Here is a 15,967-nt window from a genome sequence, read left to right as displayed (position 1 = left end):
CACTACAACTTCCATAGTGCTATACAGAGCAGCAGCAGAGCTACATCACTACAACTTCCATAGTGCTATACAGAGCAGCAGCAGAGCTAGATCACTACAACTTCCATAGTGCTATACAGAGCAGAAGAGCTACATCACTACAACTTCCATAGTGCTATACAGAGCAGCAGAGCTACATCACTACAACTTCCATAGTGCTATACAGAGCAGCAGCAGAGCTAGATCACTACAACTTCCATAGTGCTATACAGAGCAGCAGAGCTACATCACTACAACTTCCATAGTGCTATACAGAGCAGCAGAGCTACATCACTACAACTTCCATAGTGCTATACAGAGCAGCAGAGCTACATCACTACAACTTCCATAGTGCTATACAGAGCAGCAGAGCTACATCACTACAACTTCCATAGTGCTATACAGAGCAGCAGAGCTCATCACTACAACATCAGATGGCCCCAGTCACATACTGGATATGTGCGCTGCATTGTTCCATATTGTATGCTTGTAATTGTTCTTGTATCCTTTTCATTTTCAGTGAACCAGATCTAACCAAATTTCACCATTGTCCTTGTAATCATTAATACCGTCCTTTCACAGCTACCTGAACTTTGGTCTTTTCTGTCACCGTCTCATATTAAATATTCCATTTGTGTGGAACAATGGCAGATACAGAAAGCTGTCCTCTCCATTTACCTGCTCTAGAAGAGATTGCTGGAGGTGAGTTATTACCTTTTATACACTTTGTAAGACATGTATCATCGTGCGATCCGGGGGTTTTCGGCGGAAATTGCCGATTTGCGCAATATTTTATTTGCAAATGGCCGATTTGCGAATAAAATATTCGCAAATCGGCACTTTCCGCCGGGGGGCGGGGAGGGGGTGTGAAGGGGGCGGAACGGAGGATGCGGACTCAGAGTCCGCGCGATTCACCATCCGTTCCGCAAAAAGATACGCCGAAAACCTACTCCAGTCCTCAGCTGGCGTAGGTTTTCGGCGGTGCGCACCAGAGCGCACGGGATTTATGTAGAGGCAGTCCACCTCTACATAAATCCCCGTAGCGCCGGAGATGCTGGGACATTTATAAGTCCGGCGTAAAAAACGCCGGACTTAATAAATGTCCCCCTTACACTCTATATACAGTATTAGGCTATGTTCACACAACGTATATTTTCGTAAAATCACAGCCCTTGTACAACGGCCTTGATTATTACGAGAATATACGTTGCATTGCTGTTTATGTGATCCCGGCCAGAGTGTATACACATAGTATACGCTCCATCTGGGAGCCCTAGCTGCGCCGCAAACAACTAACATGTCAGTTTTCTGCGGCCGCTATTCAGTGAATTGTGGCCGTAGAAAACCATGTAAGTGCACACTGTGGAGCGAGCGGTTCCAGACGCTTGCTCCATAGTGTGCTGTGGGGAGTTCTTCTACAGTAGTAGCAATGTGGATCATCTGTAGCATATTACAGTAGGATCAGTGCAGGTCATATGCAGCATATTACAGTAGCAGCAATGCAGGTTATCTGCAGCATATTACAGTAGTAATGAGGGTCATCTGCAGCATATTACAGCAGTAGCAATGCCTTGCCACTACTGTAATATGCTGCAGATGACCCACATTACTACTACTGTAATATGCTGCAGATGACCCACATTACTACTACTGTAATATGCTGCAGATGACCTGCATTGCTGCTTTTGTAATATGCTGCAGGTGCCCTGCCTTGCCACTACTGTTATATGCTGCAGATGACCCGCATTGCTCCTACTGTAATATGCTGCAGATGACCTACATTGCCACTACTGTAATAGTCTGCAGATGACCTGCATTGCTGCTTATGTAATATGCTGCAAATGACCTGCACTGATCCTACTGTAATATGCTGCAGATCACTCGCATTGCTGCTTCTGTAATATGCTGCAGATGACCTGCATTGCCACTACTGTAATATGCTGCAGATAACCTGCATTGCCACTACTGTAATATGCTGCAGATGACCTGCATTGCTCCTACTGTAATATGCTGCAGATGACCTGCATTGCTGCTTCTGTAATATGCTGCAGATCACTCGCATTGCTCCTACTGTAATATGCTGCAGATGACCTGCATTGCTGCTTCTGTAATATGCTGCAAATGACCTGCATTGCTCCTACTGTAATATGCTGCAGATGACCTGCATTGCTGCTTCTGTAATATGCTGCAGATGACCTGCATTGCTCCTACTGTAATATGCTGCAGATGACCTGCATTGCCATTACTGTAATATGCTGCAGATGACCTGCATTGCCATTACTGTAATATGCTGCAGATGACCTGCATTGCTGCTTCTGTAATATGCTGCAGATGACCTGCATTGCTGCTTCTGTAATATGCTGCAGATGACCTGCATTGCTCCTACTGTAATATGCTGCAGATGACCTGCATTGCCATTACTGTAATATGCTGCAGATGACCTGCATTGCCATTACTGTAATATGCTGCAGATGACCTGCATTGCTGCTTCTGTAATATGCTGCAGATGACCTGCATTGCTGCTTCTGTAATATGCTGCAGATCACTCGCATTGCTCCTACTGTAATATGCTGCAGATCACTTGCATTGCTCCTACTGTAATATGCTGCAGATCACTTGCATTGCTCCTACTGTAATATGCTGCAGATCACTCGCATTGCTACTACTGTAATATGCTGAAGATGACCTGCGTTGCCACTACTGTAATATGCTGCAGATGACCCGTATTACTACTACTGTAATATGCTGCAGATGACCTGCGTTGCCACTACTGTAATATGCTGCAGATGACCCGTATTACTAGTACTGTAATATGCTGCAGATGACCTGCATTGCTCCTACTGTAATATGCTGCAGATTACCTGCATTGCCACTACTGTTATATGCTGCAGATGACCCGTATTACTACTACTGTAATATGCTGCAGATGATCCACATTGCTGCTTCTGTAATATTAGGAGGAAAAGAACTGGGTGGATCAGCTCACCTTGTTTCTGTGAAGATCTGTATCAATTGAAAAAGGGTGGAGGAGGGTGCACAGATCCCAACGTAGCCAGACGTGGATTCGCACATAGGGACAGGAAGAACAATTACTTAGTCCAGAACTCCAAGACGTGTAGAAGATTTTCAATATTAAAACATAACTTTTAATAGTCCATAAAATTAGTAAAACCAACACGTTTCGCGCCGTAGCGCTTAATCATGGTCACATTAGAACATTACCCAAGTACCCCCTTAGAAGCAAGTTATGGCCAATGATTGTTGCGTGCGTGAGTATGCACATATGTAGGCTAATTGATCAGCTAAATTCATACGTCATGTTATATGAGTCATATGAATATGCATAAACATCAACTATAAAGAAAAAAGAAGCAAAATTCTAGCATACATTGTAACCAATTACAGCAATAATACTTTTTACATAAAGAGATAGCTATGTGTAATGATACAGTAAGTCATTTTTGTAGTTCATCCCAAGGGGTATTCTCGTATTTAGGCGAAAAATATGTTCCGCTTCCGTATGTAGTAACTTTTTTCTCCAGTCTCCTCCTCGACAGGGGTACTTGACTTTCTTTATGCCATAGCAGGAGAAACCAGTGGTGGTGTCACCTGCGTGTTCATCCAGGAAGTGTTTGGGGGCTCCGGAAGCGTTCAGACCACATCTATTTCTGATACTTTGTAAGTGTTCACTTATGTGTTATCATCAGAAAAATATTTTCTGGTATCAAGGTATTTACCAGTTTGGCAGCAGTTTAGACCACATGTATGGTTGCCCATAGTTTTATTTTGTCATTGTTGTTGTGTTTCATCTTTTTTCACAGGCAGCATGCTGGGTGACAGCAAGTCCCTCAGTGACCGGCCTCGTCTTGCCACGCAGCGATGTCCTCGCTCAAGGATCTCCGCCAGGGTATCGTTCTGTTTCAAGATAGGTACGTTTTTATTTAGAATTTTTTTAATCTGTTCAAATTCAGGACTGTAACCGGTTGAGAATGTTATAGGTTCATTAGTAGTTCCTGGAAGTGCTTCAGCAGTCACATTTTTTTCTTTTAATAGATTTTCCCTGGTTTTGTTACCAACTATATTAGTTGCTCTTTTTAAAATACCTGGTTTGTATCCCCTAATGTACTCCAGAAATAATCCCGAAATATTTATTATTATTTCTGGAGTACATTAATAATAATTGTAACAACTTATGCTTCACAGCAAATTTACAAAAGTCAGAAATCTTGAATATTCTACAAAAATCCTCATTGGACACAAAAAACGGTGCAAACCTCTTTGTACCGTAAAGAATCAGCAGGAAATACAATCTTGTATGCCACCAGCAACCATCCCAAGCACACTCTAAAATCTATTCCAGTTGGTGAACTAACAAGAATAAAACCTTCATGTTCAGACGAGGCAGAATTAAAAGTCCAATGTGAACAGGCTTCTATGCGCCTGAGACAAAGGGCACACAAACCAGGTTTTTTAAAAAGAACAACTAATATAGTTGGTAACAAAACCAGGGGAAATCTATTAAAGGAAACCAATCACACTAAAATTGGCCATAAAGCTAAGGGAAACATCACCCAGCACTCTTCCCAAACATCCCCCTGTACCCTCCGTCCCCTGTACATACAGAGTTACATGCAAAGTTACATGCAAAGTTGCATACATACATGCAAAGTTAGTTTAAATACCTCCCGCACTCTATGTAAATTACCATCCAAGTAGCCATGGTGGACGGGTGGCTGGTTATCTAGTCACGGTCCTGGGCAGGTTCCGGCAATGTAATCATGCCCCTCTGGGCGAGTTGGAAAGCGCCGCATGCTGGCGTCACTTGGGGGGGGGGCAGCATTGCACGTCGGCCGTGCCGATGTCTTTACTATGCTGCGCATGCGCAGTGCAGCCTGAGAAGATGCTGCTGTACTGCGCCTGCGCATCGTACAGCAGCGGCTTTACCCACTGTACTGCGCAGCATAGTAGATGTCAGCGTGGAAATGCCGCACCCCCCCCCCCCCCCCAAGTGACATCAGCATGCTGCACTTTCCAACACGCCCAGAGGGGCGTGATTACAGCGCCAGAACCTGCCCAGGACCGTGACTGGTAATTTACATAGAGCGCGGAAGGTTATTAAACTAACTTTGCGGTCTGTTTGTACAGGGGACGGAGGTTACAGGGGGATGTTTGGGAAGCGTGCACGTTTCCTTAGCTTTATGGCCAATTTTAGCGTGATTGGTTCCCTTTAATAGAAAAAAATGTGACTGCAGAATCACTTCCAGGAACTACTAATGAACCTATAACATTCTCAACCGTTTACAGTCCTGAATTTGAACAGATTAAAAAAATTCTAAATAAAAACGTACCTATCTTGAGACAGAACGATACCCTGGCGGAGATCCTTGAGCAAGGACATCACTGCCTGGCAAGACGAGGCCGGTCACTGAGGGACTTGCTGTCACCCAGCATGTTACCTGTGAAAAAAGATGAAACACAACAACAACGACAAAATAAAACTATGGGCAACCATACATGTGGTCTGAATTGCTGCCAAACTAGTCAAAATAATGAAACCCATAGGATACAAGAATTTATTAATTGCAACAGTCACCACATTGTTTACATCATTGAGTGCCCTATATGCAATCTTAAATATGTGGGTTGTACAATCTGTCCCCTAAAATAACACATAAGTGAACACTTAGGGTACAAACACACACGGCATATACGCCGCGTATTTACTGCTGCGATATGCAGCAGATTAGATCTAAATAACTGAGCACAGCATCAAATCTGCACCATCAAATCTGCTGCGTATCTGCTGCGTTTACGCTGTGTGTGTTTGTACCCTTACAAAGTATCAGAAATGGATGTGGTCTGAACGCTTCCGGAGCCTCCAAACACTTCCTGGACCGACACGCAGGTGACACCACTGGTTTCTCCTGCTACGGCATAAGGGTACAAACACACACAGCGTATACGCAGCAGATTTGATACTGTGTTCAGTTATTTATACCTAATCTGCTGCGTATCGCAGCAGTAAATACGCAGCGTATATGCCGTGTGTGTTTGTACCCTAAAGAAAGTCAAGTACCCCTGTCGAGGAGGAGATTGGAGAAAAAAGTTAGTACATACGGATACCCCTTGGGATAAATAACAAAAATGACTTAGGCCCCCGTTCCCACTGAGCAAAGCTAGCGGAATTCCGCGACGGAATTGTCCGCCGCGGAATGCCGTTAGCCTCCCACTTATAATGGGAGTCTATGAGAGGCGTGCGCTCCTGCTCTGTACGCGCTGAAGAATGAACATGTTCATTCTTCAGCGCGTACAGAGCAGCAGCGCGCGCCTCCCATAGACTCCCATTATGAGCGGGAGGCTAACGGCATTCGCGGACAATTCCGTCGCGGAATTCCGCTAGCTTTGCTCAGTGGGAACGGGGCCTGCCTGTATTATTACACATAGCTATCTCTTTATGTAAAAAGTATTATTGCTGTAATTGGTTATAATGTATGCTATGATTTTGATTCTTTTTCTTTATATTTGATGTTTATGCGTAGTCATATGACTCATATAACATGACGTATGAATTTATCTGATCAATTAGCCTACATATGTGCATACTCACGCACGCAACAATCATTGGCCATAACTTGCTTCTTAGGGGGCACTTGGGTAATGTTCTAATGCGACCATGATGAAGCGCTACGGCGCAAAACACGCTGGTTTTATGAATTTTACGGACTATTAAAAGTTATGTTTTAATCTAGAAAATTTTCTACACATCTTGGAGTGCTGGATAAAGTAATTGTTCTTGCTGTCCCTATGTGCGAATCTACGTCTGGCTATGTTGGGATCTGTGCACTCTCCTCCACCCTTTTTCAATTGATACAGATCTTCACAGAAGCAAGGTGAGCTGATCCACCCAGTTCTTTTAACATGACGTGTGAATTTAGCTGATCAATTAGCCTACATATGTGCATACTCACGCACGCAACGATGATTGGCCATAACTTGCTTTTGAGGAGTCACTTGGGTAATGTTCTAAAGCAGTGGGTCTCAACTCCAGTCCTCAAGACCCACCAACAGGTCCTGTTTTGCGGATATCCCATGCAATGAACAGCTGTGGCAGTTACTGGTGCACTGACTATAATTATATCACCTGTGAAATCCTCAAAACATGACCTGTTGGTGGGTCTTGAGAACTGGAGTTGAGAAACACTGTTCTAATAAGACCATGATTAAGCGCTATGGCGCGAAACACGTTGGTTTTACGAATTTTATGGACTATTAAAAGTTAAGTTTTAACATTGAAAATCTTCTACACGTCTTTGAGTGCTGGATCAAGTAATTGTTCTTCCTGTCCCTATGTGCTTTTGTAATATGCTGCAGATGCTCTGCATTACTACTGTAATATGCTGCAGATCACTCGCATTGCTCCTACTGTAATATGCTGCAGATGACCCACATTGCTACTGCTGTAATATGCTGCAGATGACCTGCATTGCTACTGCTGTAATATGCTGCAGATGACCAGCATTGCTACTACTGTAATATGCTGCAGATGACCTGCATTGCTGCTTCTGTAATATGCTGCAGATGACCTGCATTGCTACTGCTGTAATATGCTGCAGATGACCTGCATTGCTACTACTGTAATATGCTGCAGATGACTCGCATTGCTACTGCTGTATTATGCTGCAGATGACCTGCATTGCTAATACTGTAATATGCTGCAGATCACTTGCATTGCCGCTACTGTAATATGCTGCAGAGTTTGCACTCACAAGAGCCCTGGATAGGAAACCTAGTACTAACATCTTGGTTACTATGCGGTTATGATCACATCCAAAGTGCTGACAAAATTTCATATGTCCTGTATATTACAAGGAAACCTTTGCCTGAAGGGAAGAAGGAATAGACAGCTGCTGTCTGTGATGTGGGCATCACAGGATGGGATAGACTTTTTAAGTCTGTATCATATTTGTTTTTCTTCATCTATTGAGCTGGGATCAGACATATGTCATTATTATACATCTTTTTGACTTTAGTTCTGGAACGTGGGTTAAAAAAGAATTATGCCGAAGTCCATGTTAAAGTTGTGGATTGCCCCGATCTTACCCAGGACCCGTTTGGATTCCCTGTGAAAGGTAACGTGAATTCTTGTATGATAATAAAATGTTCTGCAAGCTAGCCCTTACATTGGGACAGACTGCCATCAATCTAATGTGTATGGTATATGTCAAAGGAAGGAGGCTATGCCCACATAGGGGATTCCTCTCATCTAAAGATTAAGGGTGCGTTCACACCTACCGCATCCGCAGCTTATTTTTCCGCGGAAATCCGCAGGTCTGGTAGTGCAGATTTCAACCTGCGAGAAATCCGCGTATGTGTGCGTTTTGCGTTTTTTCCGCAGCAAGTTTATCGCAACTGAAATGTCAGTTTAAAATGTCTCTCATTCTAAACTGACATTTCAGTTGCGATAAACTTGCTGCGGAAAAAACGCAAAACGCACACATACGCGGATTTCTCGCAGGTTGAAATCTGCACTACCAGACCTGCGGATTTCCGCGGAAAAATAAGCTGCGGATGCGGTAGGTGTGAACGCACCCTAAGGGGGAGATTTATCAAACATGGTGTAAAGTGACCCTGACTCAGTTGCCCCTAGCAACCAATCAGATTCCACCTTTCATTTCTCACAAACTCTTTGGAAAATGAAAAGTGGAATCTGATTGGAGCCAGTTTCACTTTACACCATGTTTGATAAATCTTCCCCTTATAAGTGTTGGAAGAGAGGGCAGTTAGTGTTGCACCAACCCTATTCCTGTGCTAGTGCCCATAACACAGTGTATGCTAATAGTCATGCCAGGGCGTAGTAATAGAACACACCGTTGCTCACATGTGTGCACCCGCATCCGAATTCCCCGCACGCTCCATTGTGTGAACTGACATGGTTTTCTGTGACCGCTATTCAATGAATAGCGGCTGAAGAAAACAGACATGTCAATTTCTTGCGGCACCACTAGGGATCCCAGACAGAGTGTATACTATATGTGTATACACTCCAGCCGGGATTCTTTAGAAGGTACCACTAAGTGAGTACCGTAGAAATCATGACCATTGTTACAACGGCCATGATTACTACGGAACGTATGTAGTAGGGGGGGCAATAATATACTTAACTAAAAGTTTTCACCAGACTTTTCCTTTAAGTGTTGTCCCCCCACAAAAATTTAACAAATTCTCAATATACACTAATTTGGGAAATGCACATATAGTGCTTTATTCCTTCATTTACTACAGCTTAAGGTTCTCTATTCCTAGCAACAATGCTTACATCATGACCCACTGTCTAACGTTCAGAGGTGCGGGCTGGGCTGTGCGGGGACGGGAGCGTGGATCAGGGGATGATGTGGCTCAGCCTGCTCTCTCCCCAAGCGCAAAGCAACACGGCTTTGAGGGCAAAAAGTGAAAGAAGTTTCTGATGGCAGGTCAGCCACACGGGAAGCAGGGACGGAGCATGGCCTGACCGATGAGAAGATAGCTGGTGAGAGCAGCTCCCCCAGCAGTCGTCTATCTAGGTCTACTGGCTGCCCACACAGTACAGATAATGACAGCTCCGGTACAGGGATGGGAGAGAGATCACCGGGATGATGGTGATTCACATGTCACATCATCCCTGTGGTCTCTCTCCCGTCCCGCAACTAAGTTGTTACAGGAGGCTTCACGCTTCCGTCCCTGCAGCTAGGCAGCCCACCTCTGTATGTTAGGGAGTGGGTTGTGACGTCAACATTTTAGCTAGGAATAAATAATTTCAAGCTGTTGTAAATTAAGTAATAAAGCACTATATGTGCATTTCCCATGATTAGTGTATATTGAGAATTTGTATAATTTTTGTTGGGCAATAACATACTTAAATATATGTTCTAGCCGGACTTCTCTTTTAAGATGGCCATAGATATAAAAGTAACGATTGTTGTGTGCAAGAGCCTGGCAAACGCATAATATGTACCTCCTCTTAAATTATAATGTTTGCAGGTTTATGTGGGAAGTCAAGAATTGCAGATGTTGGCGGCGTCCCCTACTTGGTTCCCACTGCTCGCCCTGATAAGGTATAGAGGGCTTTATTTATACATCTAAATTCTATACAGAAATTACAGATGACAATCACTACATTTCCACAGACGTACCAACAAAAATGTGTATTCAATTTGATATACCCACACGCCATGGTTTGGCTAATGCATCTTTGCTTTACATAGACCTTTGTACCTGTGGTGTCCACTTTGTTAATCCCCATGGTACCAAGCCCAGACATTATTCACATGTACAAAAAGGTCAGCGAAGCCTTAGTTATGAGTGTCAAAACACAGGACTAGCCAGATATCCCTCCAGGGAAGGACCTAGCAAAGGGATGGCTCCTGTATGGAGACCACCAAATGCACCATATTAAGTCAACATCCAACCCAGTTACGAGTCTGATGATATGACCAGGGAAATACCAAAGCCAGGTATCCATCCACAGACAGCTGTTTTGCGGTGTTGCCCCTCATCAGTGTGGAGAAGGATTCTGGCTAGGTGGAAGCATTGCCTAGTAGACCAATACAGCAAGCAGGTCACTCATCTCAGGGAGACCAGCCAAAGGAGACCAATGTATTTGCTGTAATAATTGTAATTATGTATCCCGCCTGTTAAATATCTATAACTTTTCTGCTTGTTTTGAAGGTCTATAACATTAACACTGTGGCAAAGAAGATTGGGCTACCTGGAGCCTACCTACTAGGTGCCGGAGCAAGCTCTTTTGAAAAAGTGGGGATGAATGCAGAGGTCAGTGGTTCTCGAATGGGTTTTTACCACTTTAATCAAAAAATATCCTTAAAGGAAAACTAACAGCAGGTTAAGGAAATTTAACCTGCTAGTATGTTCTCACAGGGCAGAAGACACTGACTACTAAAGTATCTTTATTTTTCTGATCTACTCGACCCTTTTTGTAAAATCATACTTTTTACTAATATGTTAAATGATGTATTTGGGCATGGGGGTGGTACGTTACCTGTCAGTGAACTGATCCGCCAACTGCCTGATGATGCTCTGCAGTTATGAGTGGATTGGGGTTACGTCACTGCAAAGTGACACATAACTATTCGCGATGAGGGAGGCAGCGGTGGGCAGATCACTTCAGGGGTAAAGTTCCGTCCCAGTGCACCGAACACCCTTAGTACACAAACATCACAATAGCGCAAAATAATAGGGATACTTTAGAAGTTAGTGTCCCCTAAAACAACATAATAGTAGGTTAGATTATTTTACACTGCTGTTAGTTTTTCTTTTAATTCTGGATATCAGGACCTGAAGGCTTGATTTCTTTGTTTCTTCTCTCCCTGGGATAGCCTATACTATTGCACATATAAAGTTATTTGGTGATTAACCCTTACCCCATTCCTTTCTTCTCTTTGTACTTTTCCCCCTTCTGTCTGTTGGTGTCTCTTAGAATTGTTCATACCTTTTCATGGTCAAACTGTTTTGTCTAGGTAACGTACATAAATGCCCCCGATACTGTTGTGATATCTGAGGGATATTCCATTATTTCCCTCTCTATCTGTGTGGTACTATACTATTATGGTGTTGCAGTGGCTTCTCTTTTGACATATACATATTGAATGCCTTATGTAAAATCCAATAAAATCGTCAGGGGACATTATATTAATACAATTGTTAATGTACCCTTTTAATAGTTTTTTTTTTTCCTGCAAAGATTGTGCTTTCTATTTTGTTTGTCCCTGATAATGCTATTGTCTTATTGGCAGTGCTTGGATAGCACAAATCCATGTGTTAGGCCACAAGAAATAAAGTGAGAAGTTGTATGATAACATCTCTGTATGCCTTGGACTTTAGCTTTAGTCAGGATAAGGCCGGGGACACACTAGTGTAACATTGATGCATCTGTATTATGGCCGTATGTCCTGGGGAGTCAACCACTGTCATTTTGGATCCTCACACCCATGAACAGGCCGGGACTTGTAGCCATAATACAAACACAAATAAATAAGCCTGTGTTACCTTAGTGTGAAACTGGCCTAAAGCGTGATCGATAAATATTAGAGCGAGCTGCCTGTAATAGTACTAGATACTGGTCAGCAGCCATTTACCTGTGGGCTGCACTGTATAGCAGAATCTGTATGTATAGGATAATGAGTAAATGGCTGTTGTGTATTTGACAAAAAAAAAATTATATATACATATATATATATATATATATATATATATATATATATATTTATTTAATATTTTGTACTGCTTACTTTTTAGATGATATTTTCCATAAAGGCAGAGAGTCCGACCTCACCTGCTGTAAATGGCAATTACATGGCCAGCATCAACCCGGCAGATAACGGCTGTCTTCTGGAAAAATACAGGGAAAGACATAGTGATCATGACTTTGGGCTTTTATCAAATCTGTATGCCAGCGAGGGCAACCCTGGAAAGGTAATAAGTAACATATTAACACATGACTTCGAGTTATTTATTAGAGGGGCTTCCAAAAATGGGAAACTGTTTAAAGTGCTGAGGGTTCCATATAAATGATAAAAAAATAAAACAATACTCATCTGCCTGATCCTTCACCCCTGCCACTCCAATGGTGCCTGTGAAGTGCAGACACAAGGTAAATGCCCATTCAGCGGACCAGTGCTTGATAATAAGCTGAACACACTTTATTAGACACTGCAGCCTCATATACTTAATATGGGGCATTTATAAAGGGTTAAACGAGGTAATGCTAGTCACTAGAGATGAGCAAACCTCAACTACAAGCAGGTCCACCCACATCGACCCCACCCCTCCGTGACGTCATTGGCCTCTAGGCTCTGCCCCCTCAGAAGCCATTGGAAAGGGCCGTCCAAGAGAGCTAGGCCTTACCCCCTCTAGGTCAGCCCATTTCAATGGCCACAGAGGGGACAGGGCCTAGACGCCGGTGACAGTTGATGGTGATGGTGTGTGGTACTACAATGCAGCACCATTCACTTTATTTTAGCTGCAAAACCAACTTCACAACTGGGAAGTTGTTTTGTTTCTAGAATAAAGCAGCCATGTTTTTCTAACATGGACAACACCTTTAAGATCTTATCCGGGATGCTATGTAATTCATTAAATTCTGTTTCACTTTGAAATTTATCAGAACTCCAGTGAATATCAAAAGCACTAGCTAAAGCAGAAAGCATCCCTGGAATCTAGAAAATTACATAGCCGCCATGATCAGACAATGGTCAAAAGACAAAGAAACAGAGCGCTGATCCCAACGAAGGAAATAGCTATAAATATGATTCTGTCAATTCACAGGTGATTGAAGTCAAGGTAAAGAGACGGACTGATAAAGATAACTTTGTAAGCTGCATGAGAAAATCTTTAAAGGAACATTATGGAGACAAAGCGGTCGGAATGGGAGGTTCATTTATTATACAAGAGGGGAAAGCAAAGCTCCACATAATGGTGAGAGATTCCTGTTCTGCTGTGTTTATTCATCTCCTTTATTGTAGGAACCCCTATTAAACTGCAAGTCTAATGAGATTATATATTGGTTTCTTATATACAAAGCCGTTTTGGACAGATAGATCATGATGAGATTTCCTTAACCCTATCATGACTGGAACAGTTTGACTATTAGGACTTTTATGTCACATAGTGAGTAACTTCCTATTTGCACTATCCTCCTGCATGACAGCACCATGATCATCTCCATCTGGTGTTAGGACCGGCCTGCCCCCAGTGGGAGGAACCCCCCACCCCTATGTGACACGGCTCCATTAGAATCAATGGAGGCACATCACAGAGGGGCGGGGGGTTCCTCCTACTGGGTAAAGGCCGGCCCGCCTTCAGTGCTTCAGCCCGGGACAGTGCTTGGCGCTGTTCCATTGATATACTGCATTTAAAGCGAATGTGCCTGATGATACATTGCTTTAAGGATGTTTTTTTTATTTGCATGTCCATACTTATGTTATGTTTTCAGCAATTTATGGATGCCACAATCTTAAACTGTGTTCACTGACTCTAGAGACGTATTCAACATCTATATAATATACTCTTCCACAGCCTCGTGAATATTCTGCCTGTCCTTTAAACTCGGATGAAGATGTAGACCACTGGTTGAAGTTTTATGACATGAAGGCTCCTCTCATTTGTCAGTCTGTGTTTGTTTCCCATGACCCTGTAAGTCTGGTATAAACTGTGCCTGTACTTTTGTTTTCCACTACAGCAGCAGAGTAATTCTAGCCCTATCCTATTTAGTTGGAAAAGTGTACAATACTGTTTGGATGGCATATGGTTAACTTGGCAGCTCTACTTCCTTGCATGTACTTGTGTTTTTTTCTACAACCAACAAAAAAGCAATAGTAACACTTAAAATTATGAAATCAGGAGTGGATTAAGGCAACTATGATCTCTCTGGGCTGTTTGAAGAGTGTGGGCCCCCTACCACTGTAAACTTTAGATTTTCTGACACTTAAAGTGACACTGTCGCCCCCTTTTTGCATTCTGACATCTCTACACAGGTGTAAAGGGTGAATTGAGTGGTTTTCATACCTTATTTTATATCATACGTCATGGTGCTTGTTCAAGTAAAAAGTCATCTTTTATCAACTGCAGATTGTGTTAAGTGGGCAGGGCCTCGCAGCATTAGCGCCACTTAGCCCCCGCCCCCTCGCCGGCCATTGGAACAGGCTGGCCGAAAGGTCTAGACCCCACCCCCTTTAAGTCGGCCAACCAATTGGCATTAAGGGTGCGGGGCCAACTTGAACAAGCACCATGACGTATGATATGAAATAAGGTATGAAAAACGCTAAATTTACCCTTTACACCTGTGTAGAGATGTCAAAAGGGGTGACAGTGTCACTTTAAGTAGCCACACACCTTCAATAGCTATCAGAAGAACGTTTGTACAGCCGACAGCTGTTTTTTTCCGTTCACCACATACACGTGAACGTTCTGCTTGTCTTTTTGTTGCGAATGAGGAGAGGGGAGGTAAGTTGCTGTCAGAAAGATCTGGCAGAAGCTTTACTCCTGGAGAACAAAAGGATTGGTCAGTTGAAATCCCAACATGCCCAACCCTTCTCTCAGGTTCCAGTGAAAAAAGAAATCAGACATATGACTTTATTGGGCGAGTTGAGAAAGGCAACTATCTTATTAGTATGGCCATCTTTAGTGTTGATCTGCATAGGCTGCCAGCTAAAATGTATTGATGATGACTAAGTTCTGCACATAATGGTAGTCATTAAAAAAGTAAGTGGCAAAAAGATTAAAGAAATACGATTTTCTAATGATTGAAATATTTATTTTATTATAGGGCTTTGACTTGCGTCTTGAACATACCCATTGCTTCAGTCATCATGGTGAAGGAGGACACTATCATAATGACACAACGCCAGATTGTGTGCAATACCTTGGATATTTCCATCCAGCAGAGTACCTTTACCGCATCGACAGGCCACTTGTTACACACATGGTTGGACGGGATTAGGGTGATGTGATGTTTTAAAGAAGTTGTCTGACAGGATAAAATAAAACACAAATTGGAAACACTGGGTTAAAAACACTACTTACAGATCCATGGCCATTCTGCTGGTGCCCAAGTCCCCACTGATCTCTGCTTCTGGTCCCCCCTTGACACCCAGGATGCAATCACTCAGTGGCTGTGTGATTGGCTGAGCAGGCATATTCTTGTGTTGAGGGGGCAGCAGCAATTAAAGATCGGTGAGAACTTGGGCACCAGAAGAACAGCAGCGGAGGTAGATCGATGAGGAGAGTGCTACTTTTTAAAGGGTTTGAATCCCCTTTTGTCCACTTCCTTACAATTTTTTTTTACTTTATTCCACCAGACAACTCCTTTAAGAAATAATCACATGCAATTAAATCATGTTAATTAGGTTTTTGAATTGGTATAATAAGATGTGTAAGCTGTGAAAAATCATTTTTTATT

General features: G+C 42.9%; 1 protein-coding gene across 2 annotated transcripts in view; it reads left to right on the top strand.

Annotated features, from left to right (window-relative positions):
- Positions 1-15,967, top strand: part of C5H11orf54 (chromosome 5 C11orf54 homolog) — a 20,006-nt gene extending 4,039 nt beyond the window's left edge. The window contains exons 2-9 of one of the 2 annotated variants that reach the window (XM_069971168.1): positions 601-720; positions 8,049-8,147; positions 10,036-10,109; positions 10,723-10,824; positions 12,307-12,483; positions 13,336-13,485; positions 14,086-14,202; positions 15,335-15,967. In XM_069971168.1, the coding sequence (XP_069827269.1) occupies positions 663-720; positions 8,049-8,147; positions 10,036-10,109; positions 10,723-10,824; positions 12,307-12,483; positions 13,336-13,485; positions 14,086-14,202; positions 15,335-15,508 (951 nt within the window). In that variant the 5' untranslated portion in view covers positions 601-662 and the 3' untranslated portion in view covers positions 15,509-15,967. Of the gene's footprint in view, positions 1-424; positions 721-8,048; positions 8,148-10,035; positions 10,110-10,722; positions 10,825-12,306; positions 12,484-13,335; positions 13,486-14,085; positions 14,203-15,334 lie in introns of those variants that run through there. The other variant, XM_069971169.1, reaches the window with a different exon arrangement.

The sequence above is a fragment of the Dendropsophus ebraccatus genome, chromosome 5 (genome assembly GCF_027789765.1).
Source record: "Dendropsophus ebraccatus isolate aDenEbr1 chromosome 5, aDenEbr1.pat, whole genome shotgun sequence".
Taxonomy (NCBI): Eukaryota; Metazoa; Chordata; class Amphibia; order Anura; family Hylidae; genus Dendropsophus; species Dendropsophus ebraccatus.
The sequence above is the reverse complement of the archived record's forward strand: the minus strand, read 5'-3'. Positions and strand labels throughout refer to the sequence as shown.